Source organism: Phodopus roborovskii, unplaced genomic scaffold (genome assembly GCF_943737965.1).
Source record: "Phodopus roborovskii unplaced genomic scaffold, PHOROB, whole genome shotgun sequence".
In the NCBI taxonomy this organism is placed as follows: Eukaryota; Metazoa; Chordata; class Mammalia; order Rodentia; family Cricetidae; genus Phodopus; species Phodopus roborovskii.
This window is the reverse complement of record NW_026126665.1, coordinates 372,279-388,390: the sequence shown is the minus strand read 5'-3', so window position 1 is coordinate 388,390 and position 16,112 is coordinate 372,279. Positions and strand designations below refer to the sequence as shown.

Genomic DNA, 16,112 nt, shown 5'->3' with positions numbered 1-16,112 from the left:
CCAAAGCTCTCCAGTAACCCAGAACCAGGTTAGCAGGACCTAAAATCAGAGAAAGCCCTGCCCAGAATGGCTACCTACTGTAACTGGTGGGAGGCTGGCACTCCCTCACAAGCCCCTCTCCATGGCAGTGCAGGAGGTAAGCAAAGGAAGGGGTCTTGTTAGAAGGATGAGAAAAGGGGTCTTGGACTAAAACAGCAAGGCTGGGGGTTAGAGGAAGGGAAGATCAAGGGCAAAAGCAAGCTGGAGAGAAGCCTCTGTCTTCAGTTAATCTTTTCCTTACAGGAAAACCACTGTGCTCCCAACTAAGGGCAAACAAAGGTTAGGGGAGAATGGGGTAGAGGGGACTAGAATGTCTTGCATCTTAAAAAGAAATGTCAAGTGTGATTTACAAATTACCTACCCAACTCTCCCAAACCCTCATGCAAATTAGATGTGTTTCTTCACCTCCCTGCCACTGGTCTCTATCTCTTTACTTTCATAGCTAGTGTCAATGGAAAGGTTTCAGCACCTCAGATAACTTCTGTTAGGCACTACTTCTTGGACACAATGAAGTGAGGGCAATGAGAAGACATGCTATATCTCATCTTCCTTCTTCCTCCAGTGCATTCTCCAATACCCTAGACTGGCTAAAATCTTAAAGGACTGAAGAATATTTCGAGAATTACAAACACTTTGGGATAAGGCACATGGGAAGCTGGGCAGGTACTCTTGGGTGTTCTGAAGAAACAGAATTCATGAACTGGAGCCTCAGAAAAGCAGTTCCCTGCACATCTGAAGAAACTGGGTGAGAGTCCAGCAGCAGCTGCCCTCAAAACAGGATCGGATCCTTGTTCGTCCTGTTCAAGGTGCTGCCTGAGACACCTGTGTTTCCTGGCCAAATTCCATTCTTGTCCCACTCACCTCGGCAGAATTAAAGCACATACCTGAAAAGTTCCTGGAGACAAGCATGGTTGTGAGGATGGCACCCTGGGGAAAGAAGAGAGCCCTGTGAGTCTAACGGACTTTAGAAGAAGGAAGCCTGGCAAAGGCAGCAGCTCTTGGCCAGAGCCCAAGAACATGAGTTTTCAGATGTCCCAACACGAACAATTTTAACTTTTGAAGCTCAGCTCCAACAGGAGCAGCTTCACTTTGGGACTAGGCAGGAGCTATACTGTCAAAAGGCCCAATTTCGAGACCAGTAATCCCGAAGTAGGGCTCACCTTCAGTTTTCTCCGGGCATTGAATTTGCGCAAGCACTCCACTGTCTCTTGGCGATGCATCATGGATGCTACTGTAGATCGTTGCTGGAAGCCAAACAGACAGGTTCGTGAGACACCCCCCCAATCACAGATCTTCTGCCCTCACCTCAGTCCCCCATCACCTTAGCACTGAAGGCTATGCCAGCATATGCTCACACACTCTGCTCCCACAGTGCTGATCAAATGAGGTCACAGATGAGAGGCCTTAGAACATAGGTGCCATGGACAACTCAAGGTTATGTTAAAGACAGTCTGAACAAGAAAACCATCAAAAATTGATGCAGGATGAGGTGCCTCATCCAACAAAGCTTTTCAAAGGCAACCAAAAATATCTGGTGTGATGAGATCCTGGATTAGTAACTTCTTCAGCAACTCTTTACTGATTACCTGCTGTAGACCACACCCTGCACAGGGAGAGATGGGCTCCAGATCCTCAGGGTGCCTTTCCGGAACCCCTCAACACATCCCACAAGTTCTTGAAAGAAACTGTGTTCTGAAAAGCTAAGAATTATCTTGAAGCAGAAATTATCTTTGCTTTTCTGAGACAGAGTCTTGCTGTCATAGTCTCAGGTTGGCCTTGGATTCAAGATCCTTTGGCCTTGCCTCTCAAGTGATGGCATTACAGATGAGCACCACCATATCCAATTCTCTTTTCATTGTTTTGGAAGGATTTTTTTTTTTTTTTTTTTTTCTTCAATGGATTTGCTATTAATGTCCTTGCCTCCTTAAACTGAGTTCACCAGACATAGTTTGCATTTCCTTGCTGACTCAGGGTCATAATGGAAGCATTAATTACTATACTATACTATACTATACTATACTATACTATACTATACTATACTAATGTCCCTGGGGGCTATGGAGAACTACAGGACTCTAAGTGGTAGTCCCACAAACTTCCAACATATAGTGCTTTTGTGATTCTTAAATGCCTCAATTGAGCTGGTTGTCACTCTTTATTATTGCTATCTCAGTCAGCTAGATTAAAATAAATGCTAGGGGCTATGGCCTAGAGTATTCACCTCCTCACAATCATTGCCTTTGGGGCTGATCTGCTTTCCTTTCCTGGATCACCTTCTCTACCTTTTCCCCATCCCTTTTTTGTGTAAAATTCTCCAGAGAATTTTAAGTCCATGTCTTGTCTCTGCTTCAGTCTCCATTCCCAAACTGATTTTCCCTGCTCCCAACCTAACCCAAGCCTCAGATGTGTCCTTCCTTGTGTCCAGGGTGGACCTCTGACCCAGGATCAAGACTTCCTTTCCCCTTTTGCTCTCTAAACTGGTCCTTCTTCAAATAGTATTAGATTCTTTTCTGTAATCTTTACATTATATTCAAGCTTCTATTTAAAAAAAAAATCACAGGAATTAGCAGACATTAGATTATGTCTGATAATCTAATTACTTACTAATTACTTACTACGTGTTCTCTCTCATATATGAGAGTTAAGAAAAAAAAAAGTAGGGGGCAGGAGGGTGGCTCATCTGTTAAGAGCACTTGCTGTTCTTGCAAAGGACCCACATTCAGTTCCCAGGATGCACATAGTAGTTTACAACCATCTGTTAACTCCAGTTCCAAAAACACTTCCTTTTGAGCTCCCATGAGTACTAGGTATATACATAGTCCACACACACATGCATGCATGCAAACCACATACATACAGATTAAAAAAAAAATCTGAGCCAGACAGTAGTGGCTTACACCTTTAGTCCCAGCACTTGGGAGGCAGAGGTAGGCAGATCTCTGTGAGTTTGAGGCCAGCCTAGACAGCCAGAACTACTTGTCTTGACAAGAATAAATAAATAAATAAATAAATAAATAAATAAATAAAATAAAAATAAAAATAAAAAGTAACCCTGAAAGTACAGACAAGTAAAAATAATGATTCCTGGAGGGAGAAGAATAAAGTATGTATGTGAGTGGGTAGGTTAACACTGCATGTGCTAAATTAACATACATTATATGACAAAGGAAAACACAAACAAAACTTCTTGACCCATCTTCTGCTAAGGAAAACTGGTTATTCACTCCTTCACTGCCTGGTTTCCCAGAGGTCTCTCAGCCTCACTTATCCGGAGACAAACAAGTATCTCCTATCGTTTTCTTCTATCTCTATGAAATTACAAAACCATGGCCTCCCATTGGCCAGAACTGGGAATTCTTTCCTATACTTCTCAGGGACTTTCAGTGTCTGGCTGCTGATGTTCTCACTAAAGCCTATTTGTTTCTTAGCTTCTCTTATCATCTCTGATTATAGATAGTCTTATTCTCAATCTCTCTGTATGACTCATTAAACTCTCCCTGTCCTTAAATGTTGGTATTTAATGGCCATCTCTCCGAAGCAAGAATGTTCACAATAGGAATCTACTCAGTACAAGAACAATTCCATCTTTCTAAAACCTCAACACCATGTCACCTATATAGAAACAGCAGGCCATGTTTCCAACTTCTCACTTCTACTCTTTACAGCTACCTCTCTTCCACATTCCACACTCTCTTTCGGTACTGTTTTTGGAGCCCAGGGTTTTATGTTTGCCAAGAAAGCATTCTTCCACTACACCAGGTGCCTCAGCTAGTGGTTCTTCAACATCACTCTCACTGCCTATAAAACTAAGTCATCATATTTTCTCAGAATCTAGTTCTTCTGGGTCCATCAGTCACTAATCAATTAAACCCAGCAATACCCATGGACTCACCCTCTCCTTCACTCAAGCCCAGATGCTGAAACTTTTAGATTCTCTTGCATTTAATGACACCACCCACTCTTCCATCTTCACCCTTGGCTAAGACCTCACCTGGCCTTGCTCAGACAGTTGTGACAGCTTCTTGTCTCTGCTGCCAATCTCTTGCTCATCAGTTCCATTTTCTACATAGCTTCCAAAGTGACATTAAATGCAAGTATCACACTATCTTTAAAACCCCATAATTTAGCCAGGTGTTGAGCACATCTTTAATCACAGTACTTGTGAGACAGAGGCAGGTAGATAGATCTCTGTGAGTTCGAGGCCAGCCTGGTTTACAGACTGAGTCCCAGGACAGCCAGGGCTACACAGAGAAAGCCTGTCTCAAAATAAACAAAGTAAAACAACAACAATAAACAAAACCAAAAACTTTCAACTCTTTAGGTAGAAGATGGTATGTCATGCAATCTTTGTTATCTCACTCGTTTGCATTCCTAGTCAGTCTCACTGAAAACCAAACTACTTAACATTCCTTACTGGTGACCATTTCCTATGGCCTCTCACTGTCTTCATGTTAACCTCTGTCTGCAGGTTAATACCTGGGGGGACCCTTAAATCATCTGCTAAGAACCAAGACAGAGATTACCTTCTCCACAAAAACCTCCTGTGACCCTAATGCCTACCGGGGGCAGTTAAAAACCCCTGAATCTGTTACATTTTCTGTGTATTTGTCTAATTATAAGCATGGTTGCTTGTCTGAATGTCAGTTTCCCCAGATCTCTGAGGCAGAGACCATGCCCCATTCATCTCCAGGAACTAACTGACACAAAGAGGCATTAAATAAACATGGGAAATGACAACTAAACAAATGCATCATCATTTAAGATGCTTCACTGTACCAGACCCATTCCTTTGTCTGGAAGTAGATATTTCAGCTTAACAGAATAGTGTGTGAAAACATAGTATATCAACCTAAACTGATAGCCTAGACGTTCCTAGGAATTCAGCTCAAGAGCTTCACAACCCAGCTTCAGGGTCACATCTCAGTGGGTCAGAAGCCTCTTGTTTATGCACTGGGTCCTGATAAGAGTTGAGGCCCACATATATCCTAAGCTTGGGACTTCACATTGGGTACCAGCTGTCTTATATCATCAACTACCTGCTCTACTTCAAGAACCGAACCAAATTATAGCCTCACAAGTAAAGACCTATTAGCACTTTTTGCTTCCAAAGTCCCCAGATGACATTTATTGACCTTGAACTCCATTCATTCCCCTACCCTCCTAAATCCTTATGCAATGAGGGTAATGAGGTACATGAGGGCTGCCACCTCCAATCTCCAAGACTGGGGGCAATGACACTTACACAGACCCATGGGTGCTTGAGAGCCTGGTCAGCTGTGATACGCTTTGCTGGATTTATGGTCAGCATCTGGTTGATCAAGTTCTTAGCTTCAGGAGTCACTGTGTCCCATTCTGGTGATGGGAACTAAGAAGCAGGAACAGGGGAAAGGGAGATAGGAAATTTGTGAGCCTTCTAACCTAAAATGTAGGCTGTCTTTATTCCAACTCCTATAACTGGAATATTCTGTGGTACCGAAGAGTTGGAGAACTCCTGGGAATATCCCAGGATCTGTGACAACTTAGAGACTTGGAAAGGAAGACAGAACAATAATGGTTAGAATGCCAATGTATCAGATCAATGAAGGTAGGGAACTCCGACATTATCTGCTTCAACTTTATCTTTCTACTAAAGAGAAAACAGGCTTTACAATGTGTCCAAGGTACCAAAGCAGTGGAGTAAGGTTTTAGAATTCTCCCTGTGTGATCTAACATACCACACAGCTTCTCTGTATTTTGCAGAAATAGACCAAAGGGGCTTCAATGAGTTCTTTAATTTTATAATTAACAAGGAAGATTTTTATTTTAATCTATTCTCTGTACATATGGTGGCAAGAATTGAGTCCTGTATGCCCAGCCTTGGGTCCTCAAAGTCCCCTGACACCCTGTTATCAAATGACAATAACACCACTCCCTTGGACAGACCCTTAGAGGCAGGGAATCTGTCCTTCCAGGAGTGCCTGCTCAGCTCTCAGAAAACCCATCCTTACATCGTAGGCTCCAGCTTTGATCTGCTGATATAGCTTGTGCTGATCCTCATCCCAGAAGGGAGGGTAGCCCACCAGGAGGATATACAGGATGACCCCTGCGAGACAGAACACACAGGTCACTGGGGTCAGTCACTTACCCCTGAGGAACCAAGAAAGGCCATGCAGGGCTCAGAACCACCCAGAAAGGTAAACACCAGAGTTAGAGGTGGGTGCCAGCCAATAATGCTGTGCCACTAGTCCCTCTTGCTGTGCCTCACTGCTCACATCACCAAGCATGTCACAGAACTCTTTAGGTACAAGCTATCCTCTAGGGTGTGGGTAAATCCTTCTCCAGGAAGGATGCAACATAACCCAGAAATTCACTTGGCGAGGAGGGCATGATGGGAACAGCCCACCCAAGGGAACGAGAGAGAACACCATGATTTCACTCATAGCAGTTCACACACTGGGTTCCATATCAGGTACTTGTGGAACCCAGAAGGAAGCAAAGGGCGCATAACACCAAAAACCTGAGTGTGTGGCATGGGCTTACCGCAGGCCCAGATATCCACAGGCTTTCCATAGGGATCTTTCCTCAAGACCTCAGGGGACAAGTAGCCTGGGGTGCCAGCAAAACCTGTAGCAGAAGAGAAGGCAGAGGCACACTGAACCTACTTTCTCTCTCATGAAGTCCACATCTGTGATTTCCTCCCAAGCCCTTCCAATGCCTGATTTTACTACATACACTCTCAGCACTTAGGTTACAAATGATAACGGGCTGGGCTTCTTGTAGTGCCTGGAATCTAAATAAGAACAAGTATTTGTGCCTACCAGGAACTTAAGCACCTCCCCAGAGGCAACAAGAACGCACTGCTGACAGCAGCCAGACTCACTGTACTGAGTCATGAGGGCCAGGAGGGACCCGGTGCCCTCCCACCCTCCTCCACTTTCTGAAAAGGCCAGGACCATTAAAGGCCTGATTTCTAGTTCTGAAAGAGGAAGGCAGATCAGGAAAAGGAGGAAGGGTGGAGGCTGCATTCCCGGAAGACAGGGTCACCCTTACCAAACCAAGCCTGCTGCTCTCCCTGCACTTCGATGGCGAGGCCAAAATCAGCTAGCTTGACCGCAGCACCCTTGCATTTACTCGCCAGCAGCAAGTTCTCAGGCTGCAGAAGGAACAAGGAGAACCTTATGAGGCACACACCCAGGAGCACAGAGGGCACCTACTCTGGGCTCACACAGTACCACTACCTAGCACCAGGTGGCACCAACAAGTCACAAGCAGAAGGCAAAGGAAGTCAGTCTGGTTAAATACCTTCAGGTCCCGGTGGACAATGTCATGCTGGTGGATGTGGTTAACACTCTCCAGAATCTGATGTATACAGTGGCTGAAAAAGCAGCACAAGAAATAGCAGTGCAGGGCTAAACCATCTCAAAGGCCACCTGTGTGGCTAGAACCCTGGGATTTGAATATTATCTAGCTCAACCTATTTTGTTGTTACTTTATTTTTAACTGAAAAATAAGACAATGTGACATTCTGATACATTGTACACCACCATATACATCACCGCAAATATTTATTCTTTCTAGTGAGAACATTTAAAATCCTTTTTATACACTTTAAAACATTGCTGGGAGTAGGTGGCACATGCCTTTAATCCCAGCACTCAGGAGACAGAGACAGGTGGGTCTCTGCGTTTGAGGCCAGTCTGGTCTACAGAGTGAGTTCCAGGACAGCCAGGGACACACAGAGAAACCCTATCTTGAAAATCCAAACCAAACAAACAAATTACTAACTATAGCCACATGCTGGAACCCATTCCCCCTTCCTGACTGGCTGCTCTCCTTTCCCTACCCACTCTGGCTCCTGCTAACCGCCATTCTTCTTTACCTCTGTGAGATCATCTTTTCTGGACGTGTTTCACCTATCTTGTCGTAAATGACAGAACTTCCTGGCCTTTTAAAGGCTCGAGAGTGTACACCATTCTTTTTAATTCATTCATCTGCTGATGGACACTTATGTTGTTTACGTATCTTGGCTATTGTGAATAATGCTGCAATGAACGTGGGTGTACAGACATTTCTTTAACATACTGATTTTAATTCTGTTGGGTATTTACTCAGTAGTGGGATTGCTGGATCATATGGCAGTTCTATTTTTAGTTTTTCTGGGAAACATCCATACTGTTTTCCAAAAATGGCTATACTAATTTACAATATGAACAGTGTATAAAGCTTCCTTTTTCTCTTTCTTCCTTTCCTTTAGCTATTTTGAGGGAGGGTCTTCCTGCTATGTAGTTATTATAAGCTGGCCTGCAACCTGCTATATAACCCAGACTGACTGACTTGAATTCATGATGCTTCCATCTCAGCCTGGCTAACTGGGAATAATAGAAGAGTTCTGTTTTCTCCTCATCAGCACTTACTTCACAGGAAAAGAAAATGAGGCCCACATAGTTACGTGGATTTTCCAGAGACTAGAATAGAGGTCTACCATGGCTTATTTTGACTGCAAAAGTCTAAGACAACTGATTTGTTTTCTAGAGACTGAAAAATGCTAAATATTCCTACACAAGGTGAGATGGCCACCCAACCCCTTCCTTCTCTCTCCTAAGCACACTTTTTCTTAGGGAAGGTATTTATGCTGTACCTCGGGAAGAGTCCAAGGATGGATGATTGGTGCATGCCTTCACCTAGCCATTTACTGAGTGACTTTTGAAGGGTTTTCATGTACTACCTAAGACATTAACTTCTTTGAAGTTTCTCATCCAGTAGGGAGATAAGACAAGCACATAGATTCCTTCCAGAAATAATTTAAGAGGGCCCTAAATAGGGTCCCTGCAAAGCATTTCTGACGATTCTGCATAGAAAAAGACAACCTTGCTTAGAATCACATTGAGCTGCTATTTCTTAGAGCAGACTGCCCACCTTGCAAGCTCTTCTGCCAGTCCTGTAGTCAGACTCCCAGCACCAGGTGGGAGTACTCCAGAGCAATAGTTCCTAATAAGGGATGAGGCATGCCCTCCAAGGGATAGCTGGCAATGTCTGGAAATAATTCTGGTTGGCACAACTTGGAAAGGGACTTATCTACTGCTCAGAGATGCTTCATGCATAAGAGAGACCTTCATTACAAGAATGTTATCTGTGCTAAAGGTCAGTACCACTGAGGCTGAAGAAGGCTGGTATATGCCTAGCCAACCACCTCTGCCAGGTACTGCATACCTGCAGAACATGAGATGTGCTGGCCTGAGTGGCCTGCATTCAGGATTTGCTTCTCTGAAATCTGGTACTGAGGCTTTTAAGAGGGCCAAGGGGTCAATGGATGTTGTTAGACCTAGACACTGAGGCTCAGAGCCTCCACAGCATCGAGCCCAACAGAGCGCCAAAGGAACCTTAAGTCTAAGCTGCAGAAACAAGTCTCCACAGAAATGTATAATTAGAACAGAGCCTAGCTAGCAGGGAGAGCCTTCTGGCCAAAAATGGCAAAAGTGCGAAGTGTCCCAGCAGAGTCAGGCCAAGCCCACTGGTGCAGTCCCCCACCCCCAGCTCCCAGAGCTATCACCGCCTCCTTCCACCCACAGCCTGGTCCTCCCCTGCTGGCACTGGAATTCATCTCTCCACTTGAGAATTTTTCCCCAGGCTGAGGCATCTGAAGTTGATCAGCAAACATTGGCTGTTCAGGGTTGAGAAATGTATGAGGAAGCAGCACTCCCCCATTCTCTAGAGGCGTCTTGAGCCACCACATAAGCCAGATAAGCTGTAGGCAGGGTAACAAAAATCAAGTTGTAAAGGGGAAGAGCTAAGGTGGACAAGACAGGTCACCCAAATGCCATGATGTAGGTATCACACAAAAGGGCCACTGGCTTTGATGGAGAGGGGCTGAGCCATGGGATCCATGCTAAACTGGTCATGGTGGTGAAGTGACAAGGTGACAAAGGCTGAAAGCTCCTGAAGAATCTTTCCAGTTTCATACCTTCAGGACAAAATTGATGCTTTTTCCATCTCTGATCCCCCAGTTCCCTACATCAGGACCTTGTACACACACGAAAGAAGAGGTGCAGAGTGGCCACTGGGCATGCTTGTGAGTACATAATAATGAAAAAAAAAAGTATTTCTGGGGTAATAGGATAAAGGAGTCTTGGAGAGGCTTTTAAAGAAACTAATCTGAGGGTGTTGAATTTTTAACTTCTAATACTATGCACAGAATGCAGACCTACTGCAACTTTACAGACCCTTGTTCAGACAAGAGTCCAAAGACTATCCAAATAAATACAATGCTGCCCCTGCCCCCTGCCCCCTGCCCCCCAAAAAAGTAGTCAGGACTTATTTCAGTGCTAAACTCAAAGGGCAAGTTTCAAACTGCCAAGATTTCTCTCACCTGGCATCAGCTTCACTGTAGTATTCTCTGGCCACGATGTCTTCAAACAACTCCCCTCCGGTAACACTGTAACAGACAGAAGAAAGGGTCAGAGGAGGCGGGGTCCACTGGCCAACTCTAGCATCCAGCAGGCAATAGAGTTATACAGTAAAAAATAGAGCCACCCTGACTCCCTGGGCACTTTGGGAGCCCAAAATATGTTCAGTCACTTCTTCACAGACTAGCATGGCTCTCCCCTCCTTCCTGACAGTTCTGTTTCTATGATCTAACACAATCACTAATGCTCAGATTTAAGAAGAATCATCTAATGACCACAACAGTCATAGCTTCACTTAAGACCAATATGAACATTCTTACATGCAGTGCAAAGGCAGAGCCACTGCTAAAGGTGAAGAATGATGAGACCACAGATACGAGAACTCAACCATTGACAATACTGAACAAAGCTTTCCAGGAGCCAAAGAGTCGTTCTTAAGACGTTAAAGAACAGCCGACATGGAAGAGAGACCAATAGAACTCAGTTCATGAGTCATAAAAGCTACCTCCAACTTCCCAGAACTTTTAAGGACTGTAGAGAATCATTATTCTATTTCTCCAATAAGGAAAACACACCAAGGAGCAAGCTATGCACAGAACAGAAAGGAGGAGCAAGGCCACACTGGGACTCATGCTCTAGGAGACCTCTGTGAACAATGAGCCCTGTGAGAGGGGAGTGGCTTTGGGCAGGCACACTCAACCCCTAGTCCTTTTCCTCAAGCAATGGAGAGGAACCCTCAGCAGAGGCTGAAGACCCAGTTTAGCCTCTCCCAAGCTTTCATCTTCAGCCAGCTGGAGAGAAAGGTCCCCATACCCTCAGAAAGTGGCACTTACAGGTCAAACACGAGGTAGTGAAACCCTTCTTCAGAAATACTGTCATGGAGACGCACTGTAAGAGAGGAGATGGGAACAGAGATTAGCAGAAAGGAACTCAGAAATCCTATTCTCTGTAGCAACCCCTCCCAGCCCCATCTTATCAACCTTATAGGGCTTGCTTTTGAAGATGCTGCAGAGAAAAGTGGCAATGTGCCTAGTACCCCGCTTCCCCAGGCCAGGGGTACACAGCCACAGCAAGAGACTAGTGCTTGATTTTCACTATGGACTGAGGGCAAGAGATAGAAGATCCATGACTTAGAAAATCAGTCAGAGGGAGAAAAGCAAGAACCTTCCTAGAGGGGTTAGTCACTCAGAAGATGGACCTAAGATATGATTCATGGCACAGGAAGGAACACTAACAAGACATAAAAGCCCAGGAGCTAGCTCTACCAGAGGAGCAAATGAGAGCAGGAGAATGAAAGAGTTTGGGAAATAGGAGAACCCATTGGAAAGGCTCATGGAACAGGCCACACGTACTCAGGCAGCCAACACAATAACTATTTTGAGATAGGGCCTGCACATATAGCCTCAAACTCAATATGCAGTTGAGGATGACTTCAAACTTCTGATCCTCCTGCCTCTCTACCTCTCAAATGCTAGAATTAAAGATATAATGCCACCAGACCTAATTAACATGGTGCTGGGAAAGCCAGGACTTTAAATGCATGTTGAGCAAACACTCTACCTACTAAGCCATATTTCTGTTCCTCCCTACCACCCTCCCCTTTATTTTTAATACAGAGGTCTGCCTATATAGCCCTGACTGGCCTAGAATTCGTGATGTAGACTAGACTGGCCTCTAACTGAGATCTGACTGCCTTCTCAGTTTGGGGATTAAAGAAGTGATAAGTCACTATGTTCAACCCTTATTTATTTTTTGAGAGGGTCTTGCTATGTAGCCCAACTGGCCTGGAATTTGTAACAATCCTTCTACCTTATTGTCTGGAATACTAGGAGCACAGGCATGTACCAACATGCTGAATATATACTATGTGCCAGCCTTGGGGTAGATTTATATCACATAGTACTGATTCTATATGCTTATTTTGAGCAATACAGTATGCCAGATCCTAGGCTAGGTGACAGCATTTAGGCGGGACAGAGAGTTCAAGGGTTTATTACACAGTCCTGAGATGACTGTTTCTTCCATTTTACAGAAAATAACCACAGCGAATCGGATTTCAGGTCTCGGACTCCAAAAGCTAGTCCACTCAACTACAGCCTGTAGAAATGTGGGCCAGCTCACACACTAAGCAGCAAAGCTACAGAGCCAAGGAGAGAGTGCTCACAACACACGCACAGCAGAACCAGCGATGGGTCCAAGAGAACGGCAGGTAGAGAAGGCAGTTCACCAAGTACAAAGCAGGCTGGCAGGCACAGTTCCTTCTCAACGCCTGCCTCTAAAAAACAACCCAATGTCTCCTGAGGTCTCTAGCTTCTGCCTACAAAGCCACCCCTGGGTTAAATGCCAACCCCTGAGTATCACTCTAATGCAAACAGGACTTGCTTTGGCTGCCTGTGTGGATGTTCTTGTCCCTCCCCTCACCCAAACTCTTCCTATAGGGAACCTTTGGTTTCAAAGGTTTCCCTTCATGCCTTTGACCTCTGCTCCAATACTTAGCAGTTACAGGAATACCTTCCAGAACATTTCAGGGATGTTCTGACACCAAAGCAACTGGTGAAGTGCTTGGGCAGGAAAGAATCATGGTTGTTGCTTCCTTGGCAGGCCCGCATTGCTCTCTGTTCCAGTGCCAAAGCATCTCCTAAAGGTTGCACTTCCTGTGTCCCTATGACTGAAGAAGCAGATCAGCCAGAAAGCAAAACATATAACTCAGCTGCCACAAGGTACTGACCATCACCACAATTCCCTTCTCCCTCACTTGCGGAAATGAGGACTCAAAGGCATGCCAAGCCTGGATCCAAGGCCTAACAACCACATTACCCATCCTAGTTAATCTTCAATGGTTTTACAACCATCCTCACTTCTATAGCCTGCAGATGACAGAGGAAGGCTTTTAGGTCAGAAGGAACCACAGTTAGATTCCCCTGCTGCCCTCCCATCCACCTAACCCAGGCCCAGTCAAGCTACCCACCCCTGCCACCTTTCCCCCTCATTTCACTTCTATGGCCTCAGTCAGTGCCTCATTCTGAGTCCTGCTGAGGCTGCTCCCTTGCTTCCAAAAGGATTTTCCATTTAATTAAACATTTGCTATTAAAAAGCATTAAAATGTGTAATACAAATAATCCCCTGGAAATCAGATGTCCTAGAAGCCAAAGACCAACTTCATTACGGAGCTGACAAACAGTAGCAAGATACTGAGCTGACAGGACAGCACAAAGGATGCTAACAACCACTCCCAAGGGGAGCCCAGGTGTCCCATCTTGCTGGGCTTGGCCTTGAGGTTGGCCTGACCCAGACAACCTTCTCTCAACACTCCACCACCCAGCCCCCTAGGACTGCAGACCTGAGAACAAATGCACAGATACCCAGGCCTTTGCCCTTTTGGAGGGAGGCCACACACTGAGTGCAGGTGGGCAGAGATTAGCATGAGCAGAAAACTAATCCTTCCAAGCCACCCAGTCTAGCTCCAAGCAAGACACCCAAATGTCAAGACAAGGGGGCTCTGAATGAGACTTCTAATTTCTTTCTCTTTAATTTGTAAAGGAAATTAACAGGAAACCAAGGACAAGGAAGAGGAGAGTAACTGTGCCAGGTCATGCATGGCTGATTCTTCATGATTAAAATTAAAATGACTAAAATTTAATTAAGTTATTCCTGTGTGCCAACCACTGGGTCACTTTTTTTTTTTTTTTTTTTTTTTTTTTGAGACAGTGTCTCTTGTAACCAAGGCAGGCCTTGAGCTCACTATGCAGCTGAGGATGACCTTGAACAACTTCTCCTCCCTGTCCTAAGTGTTGGGACTGTAGACATGTATTACTGCACCTGGTTTATGGGGTGCAAGTGACTGAGCTCAGGGTCTTGTACATGACTAGCAAGCACTGTACCAACTGAGGTACATTCTCTGTCTATGTGAAGTATTTTATGACAGTATTTTACTGAATTCTGGCTTTGATTCTGTCAGGCAACAACTTAGGACATCCCTACCTGAAGGGAGAGGGAACAGGCTCCAAAAGAAAACTTTCAAAGTCACACTACATAGCAGAACTTGAAGCAACTGACTTGGCAAATTAACATCAATGGCAATGAATCATTGTGTCTATCCTCATAGGTAAAGGAGTTCCACTCTGCCTCTGCCAGCTCTAGCCATTCTAATTGGTTTAAGGCATTCATTAAGTGGCTACCTTGAAGAAGGCAGTGTAGCAATATGGCTGTGAAGAGGAGCCAGGCCCCTCAGTTTTAACTAGCAGTTACACAAATATGTAACTAGTCATATCAATGCTCTTATGGACAAATGGACAAAGCCATCTCATGTGCAGTCCATTTCACTGTCATCACAAGACACCAAGACCAAGAGAGCCAAACCAAGTCTACTGTCAGGAAGATCTGGGAGAAGAAACACATACCATGACTGCACTTCAGCAATAAACTCAATTACTATTCTTTAAAACCAGTGGGAAAAGGGACAGAGCTAAGAAAGTTTTACTCAACATTTTACACTCTCATGGACCAAGAAATCTACAACCCAAATTTTGTGAGTGGCTATTTCAGATCCTTCAAAAACAGCCAACAATATACTACATTTACTTTAAAAGTTTTCTCAAAACAGTAACAACAAAAACACTGAAAACGTATCTTAGTTAAAAATATCTATATCTGAGCTAGGTGGTGGTGCACAATCTTAATCCTAGCACTTTGGAGGCAGAGGCAGATAGATCTCTAAGAGTTCAAGGGCAGCCTGGTCTATAGAGCTAGTTCCAGCACAGCCAAAGCTACACACAGAAACCCTCTCTCAAAAAACAAAACAACCAATAAACAAACAAAAAAAAATGTTTATAACTGGGTCTAGAGAAGGCTCAGCAGTTCAGAGTGCCTACTGCTTTTGCAGAGGACCTGGGTTTGGTTCTCACACCCACACTTGGCAGCCCACAACTGCCTATACTCCATCTCCAGGGGATCCAATGCCTCAGGCCTTTGAGGACACCTGTATTCACACCCTATGCATGCACACACATAACTATAAAAACAAAATGAGGTATGCTTTTAAAATGTCCTTAATAATGTCACAGTGGGAATGGGGCTGTCACTACAAGGATCTCGGACAGAACTAAGTCTGTCCCACAAAGGCCAGCTATGGCACGTCTGGGCCCTCCCAACATAGGAGTTAAGATTTAGGACAAGCTCAGTCACAACTCAAGTTTCCTTTTTCTTTGCAATTGCTTTTGCTACATTTACTATCAGCTGGATGGGTCCTGGGCCCAAGGATTGCTGCAGCCAGGCTTGAGTAATTTATCAGCTGAGCTGGGGCAGGGGTGGGGGAGCTGGGATTCAGAATCTCTACTTGCATGTTTATGCTCTCTCTCTCTCTCTTCATGAATGGACACAAAGGACAAAGCAGACAGGCACATACAGATTAAATAATTTGTTAGAGTCACAGCTTCTAAATAGGAATTCAGAAATCCAAACCCAGTAAACCTGAATGCAAAGTCACAAACCTGGGCTTCTTCTCCAAGGAGGGACTACAAACCAAAGCATTAACATCACCTGGAGACCTTGAAGCTAGGAGAAACCTCAGCTTCTCCCCCCCCCCTCCCCCAAGACCTACTGAATCAGGGTCTAAATTTTGGCAAGATCCCTGGTTGATTCATAAGCACATAAAAGTTTGAGAAGCGCTGCTGTGATAGAAACTGCTGGAGC

The 16,112-nt window shown here is 44.7% G+C and overlaps 1 protein-coding gene across 19 annotated transcripts in view; it reads right to left on the bottom strand.

Moving 5' to 3' along the window:
- The window catches only part of Camk2g (calcium/calmodulin dependent protein kinase II gamma), a 58,593-nt gene that overhangs the window by 25,369 nt on the left and 17,112 nt on the right, over nucleotides 1-16,112 (bottom strand). For 17 of the 19 annotated variants that reach the window (XM_051174532.1, XM_051174518.1, XM_051174522.1 and 14 more), the window contains exons 4-12: nucleotides 11,255-11,309; nucleotides 10,385-10,450; nucleotides 7,321-7,393; nucleotides 7,069-7,171; nucleotides 6,559-6,642; nucleotides 6,027-6,121; nucleotides 5,282-5,404; nucleotides 1,200-1,283; nucleotides 924-966 (exon numbers count right to left, since the gene is read on the bottom strand). In XM_051174532.1, the coding sequence (XP_051030489.1) occupies nucleotides 924-966; nucleotides 1,200-1,283; nucleotides 5,282-5,404; nucleotides 6,027-6,121; nucleotides 6,559-6,642; nucleotides 7,069-7,171; nucleotides 7,321-7,393; nucleotides 10,385-10,450; nucleotides 11,255-11,309 (726 nt within the window). The remainder of the gene's footprint in view (nucleotides 1-923; nucleotides 967-1,199; nucleotides 1,284-5,281; nucleotides 5,405-6,026; nucleotides 6,122-6,558; nucleotides 6,643-7,068; nucleotides 7,172-7,320; nucleotides 7,394-10,384; nucleotides 10,451-11,254; nucleotides 11,310-16,112) is intronic. The other 2 variants (XM_051174537.1, XM_051174538.1) reach the window with 1 other exon arrangement.